The following is a 4,373-nucleotide window of genomic DNA, read 5'->3' on the forward strand; positions in this document are numbered from 1 at the left end:
CATCCTCCATCCACCCGTCCACCTATCCTTCATCCATCCATCCATCATATATCCATCCGTCCACCCTCCATCAGCCATTTACCCACCCATCCATGTTACCACCCATCCATCCTCCATCTACCAATCCCCATCCGCCCATCCATTCATTATATGTCCTAGGATCTACCCATGTGTCTGCCTGATCTCTGTCTGCTGGTTCAGCCCCTCATCTATTGATTCTCCCTCTTTCCCTGTCTCTTTAAAAGCCCCTCCTCTGGGCCAGGTCCTGGGTCCCATGGGCTGGAAGGCTTCTCTGTGGCAGGGCTTCCTTGGGTGACCTGTTGCTCTCACCCTCTGGTGACTGGACCCTCAAGGGTGACAGTAACCTCCACCTCACCTTGGCCCTGAGAGCAGAGAGGCAGCCAGAAGGCGGGGGCCCCTGGGGAGGCCCGGAAGATGTCTAAGGCAAGAGCAGGGGCCCCACTGCCCCCTTGTGGGAGTCCTGGTGCCAGGTGTCCCCACAGTGGTTATGGCACAGTTCTTCCACTCCTGGGAGCCCCAAGCAGAAGCCAGAGGCAGGCAGAGGGGCCCTGGGCAGGCCCTGTTTCACTGGCCTGCTTCTGATGCTACCCCACGCGGCCCCTCCCGGTCTATGCTTAGGGTCCTAGTTGGGCTTAGGAAGGGATGGGAGACTTGGCCAGGCAGGGAGCAGGGGCTGCCTGGGAGGGGGTCTGTGGAGTTGGTCCCTGAGCTGTGCACAGTGGAAACACAGGGAGGCCAGAGGGGCCTGGGGCAGCAGGCTGAGCCTGGGAATGCCCGCTGGGGGCTTGGGAGGGGACTCCCCTGGCTTTTCTGGAGCTGGGTCTGGGCTGTGAACGTTCTGCTCCTGCAGGGCTCAGGCGTATATGTGGCTGTGAGTGTGCACGTGTGTCCGTGTGCCCCGTACAGAGCAGTGTGGTTAAGGGGAGGTGCCCCTTTCTGTATGTGTCAGTGGGGACATCCTGAGGCCCACCTACTAGGGTGGTGGGGCCCTCCTGGATCTTGTCCTCCCAGGGGGGCCCTGGAGTCCAGCCCCTCACTCCCTCGCTGCTCCTCCCGCTACCTGCCTCTTTCTCGGCCAGCCTGCTCTTCTCACACTCTCTATTCCCTCCCAGCTGCAGCCAGCGGCAGCTCTCTCAGGGACAAACGGCCATGCCGCTGCCCACTCAGAACTCTCCGGGACATGTGCGTCTCTCAGAACCCACCCTGGGCTGTGCCTGCCTCGGCAGACCTAAGATTTCACACCAGCGAGGCCTCCTGTACCACACACTCTCACACTCACAACTCACACTCACACCAGGGTGGAAAGGCTCACAGGGGTGCCAGGGCCCCCCGAGGCTCAGGGCAGGGGTGTTCTTCCCTCTCTGTGCCCCGGCCCTTTCCCACGTGCTGAGACCCTGAGGATGGATAGAGGCGCCGGATGGAAGCGTGGGGCTGCTTGGGGGAGCATGGAGTTTATTCAGGGGTGGGGACAGGCGGGCGGCTCAGTAGCAGGTGCCGTCCACTTCCGCCATGACCACAGACACATTGACGTGGGTGGGTTTACCCGCCAGGCGGTCGATGGTCTTCTGTGTGAAGGCCAGCGGCAGGGCCTCGTGGCCCACCATGCAGGAGAAGGTGTCCCCCTTCTTCCAGTCCTCGGCTGCCACGCGCAGTATGCTGGTCACGGCGAAGGTGGTGGTGCCCTGGCTGGGCTCCTGCCGGGATTCCCAAGTCAGATACTTGTCACGGGGCAGCTGCTCTGTTCCCTTCAGCCAGCGAACCAGCACGTCCTCGGGGCTGAAGCCGCGTGCCAGGCACGTCAGCGTCACCAGCTCGTTCAGGGCCAGCTCCTCCGACGGCGGCGGCAGCAGGTGGACCTCGGGCCGGAACGTGTTTCCTGGAGGTAGAGAGCCAGGTCAGGGGGCTGTGCAGGGGATGAGAGAGCCTCTACCGCTCTGGTGGGCACCCCGGGCTGTGTCCTGGTCCCCTCAGCCTGCCTCAGTTTCCCTCTGCACTTGGCATGAGCACCCAAGCCCAGGACCGGGAGGGAGGAGGCAGGCCGGGAATATGCTTTGCAAACCAGAGCCCCGAGCAGGGTCTGGACCCACCGGATTTTGAGATGGTGGCGGTTAGTGGGGTCTTCAACTCAGGGTGATTAGCAGTGCAGGTGAAGGTCACCCTATTGTTCCATGGCTCAGCACAGCCAGGCAGGACACTGGACACACTGTAGCAGCCACAGGGGTCAGGCTCAGGTGACTGTTGGACAGCGTTCTTCCCACTTGAGGGCGTCCAGGTGAAGGTGGCACCCGAGGGATCTCTCAGGCCGGTCAGTGTGCACGTGAGGTTCGCCTCGGAACCTAGGAGCAGGTCCTCGAGGGCTGGCCGGCGCAGCGACAGTCGGGGCTTGCAACATAAGGGACATGGGGGTGAGAGAACTGCAGTGGAGAAATGGCCTGAGCTGGTCAGCACACCCTTCCCCGTGCCCCCGCCTTGCCCCTCCTGGCCTGTCTACCACCACCTCCTGGGGCTCGGCCCGCAGTCCACTCTGGTGTGAGTGAAGGGGCAGCTCCCTGTGGGGAACACAGGTCCAGGCACAGTGTCAGGGCAGGCTGGGGTGGCCCCGCCCCACTCCCCAGCCTGCCCTCTGACCTCTGCAGCGCACAGCCACATCGTGGCTGGGATTCGTGTAGTGCTCCACGTGGCATGTCACAGACTCGCTGTCTAGGCACTGTGCGGCCGGCAGGGTCAGCTGGCTGCTCGTGGTGTACAGGCCGCTGGAGGCGTCCTGGCTGGGCGGGAAGTTTATGACGGTCACACCCGCTCCGCTTTTGTTCCAGGTCACGTTGAGTGGCTCCTGGGGGAAGAAGCCCTGGACCAGGCAGGCGACGACCACGTTATCTGACTGGGTGCCCTCGAGGCTCAGCGGGAAGACCTTGGGTCTGGTCGGGGATGCTGGAACACAGAATGCGCTGTGAGGATGCGGCCCTCATGCCATGTCCCCAGGAGAACAGGCTGCGCCTGCCTCTCCTCTACACTGGAGGAACCCAGCACAGAGAGGCCTGGTGACGGCCCCAAGGTCACACAGCTCCTGCACCACAGGCCTGCATTTGGACCTGGCTGTCTGATCCCAGCAACACGGTTTCTGAACATGCTCCTCAGATAGGGCCTCTGACCCAGGCCATCCCAGACACAAGTTGTATTAAACAGGGCTCTGCTATGGAGTGGCCGAGTCCCCTGAGCTCCCTGACTGCAGCTCCTGCTCTGGGTGGGGGACATATCTTGCTCTCTCCCCTGAAGCTAGAGAGGATCTTGGCGGCGGCTCTGAGGAGGTAGCCTGGGCTCTGAGTGCTGTGTGCATGGGGTAGGGGTGGGACGGCTTGCTGTGACCCCACCTCCCTGTCCCCAGTCAGGGTCTCAGTCCAACACCCACCACTCCACGAGCCCCACCCCAGGCCCAAACAAGCCACAGTGGACCCCTGTGGCCTATGAGGTCTCAGGACCAGAGGCCAACATGCTAACCCATGTCCCCGCCAGGCCCTCCAGGGCAGGGCCTGCTACACCGGGGAGCTCTGGGCGGAGCCCGTTCCAAATTTCCTTCAGGCAGTGGGCAGGAGGAAAGACAGAATCATGGTGCAACAGAGCTGCATGGCCCTCAGAACCCCTAAGAACACAGCTGCATGGCCCTCAGAACCCTAAGAACACAGCTGGGCTCAGGGCTCTGCAGGTGGAGTCACACTCAACCCACAGCCTCCTTCCCACATTAGCAGCCACCTCAGCCCATCCAGCCCAGCCTAGGCCAGTCCAGCTCAGTCCAGTCCAGTCCAGCCCAAGTCAGCCTAGCTCAGCTCAGCCCAGCTCAACCCAGGTCAGCCCAGCTCAACCCAGGTCAGCCTAGCCCAGGACAGCCTAGCTCAGGACAGCCTAGCTCAGGACAGCCTAGCTCAGTACAGCTCAGCTCAGCTCAGCTCAGCCCAGCCCAGCCCAGTCTAACCCAGTCCAGCCCAACCCAGCTCAGCTGAGCTCAGCCAAACCCAGCTCAGCTCAACCCAGCTCAGCTCAGCCCAGCTCAGTCCAGCCCAGTCTAGCCCACCCCAGCCTGGTTCCAGGTCAACCCAACCCAGCTCAGCCCAGCCCAGCTCAGCTCAGCTTAGCCCAGCCCAGCTCAGTCCACCTAAGCTCACCCAGCTCAGCCCAGTCCAGCCCAGCCCAGCCCAGTCCACCTAAGCTCACCCAGCCCAGCCCAGCCCAGCCCAGCCCAGCTCAGCTCAGCTCAGCCCAGCCCAACCCAGCCCAGCCCAGCTGAAACCAGCCTAGCTCAGCTCAGCTCAGCCCAGCCCAGCTTAGCTCAGTCCACCTAAGCTCACCCAGCTCAG

General features: G+C 62.8%; 1 gene segment (V, D, J or C); it reads right to left on the bottom strand.

The window, feature by feature from the left end:
* The window catches only part of LOC105541766, a 5,391-nt gene extending 1,868 nt beyond the window's left edge, over window positions 1-3,523 (bottom strand). Inside the window, 4 exon segments of the C gene segment in view lie at window positions 1,565-1,897; window positions 2,109-2,435; window positions 2,650-2,985; window positions 3,520-3,523. Of these exon segments, the coding sequence occupies window positions 1,565-1,897; window positions 2,109-2,435; window positions 2,650-2,985; window positions 3,520-3,523 (1,000 nt within the window).
* Between the last annotated feature and the right edge of the window lie 850 nt (window positions 3,524-4,373).

Source organism: Mandrillus leucophaeus, unplaced genomic scaffold, assembly GCF_000951045.1.
Source record: "Mandrillus leucophaeus isolate KB7577 unplaced genomic scaffold, Mleu.le_1.0 Scaffold244, whole genome shotgun sequence".
Lineage (NCBI taxonomy): Eukaryota > Metazoa > Chordata > Mammalia > Primates > Cercopithecidae > Mandrillus > Mandrillus leucophaeus.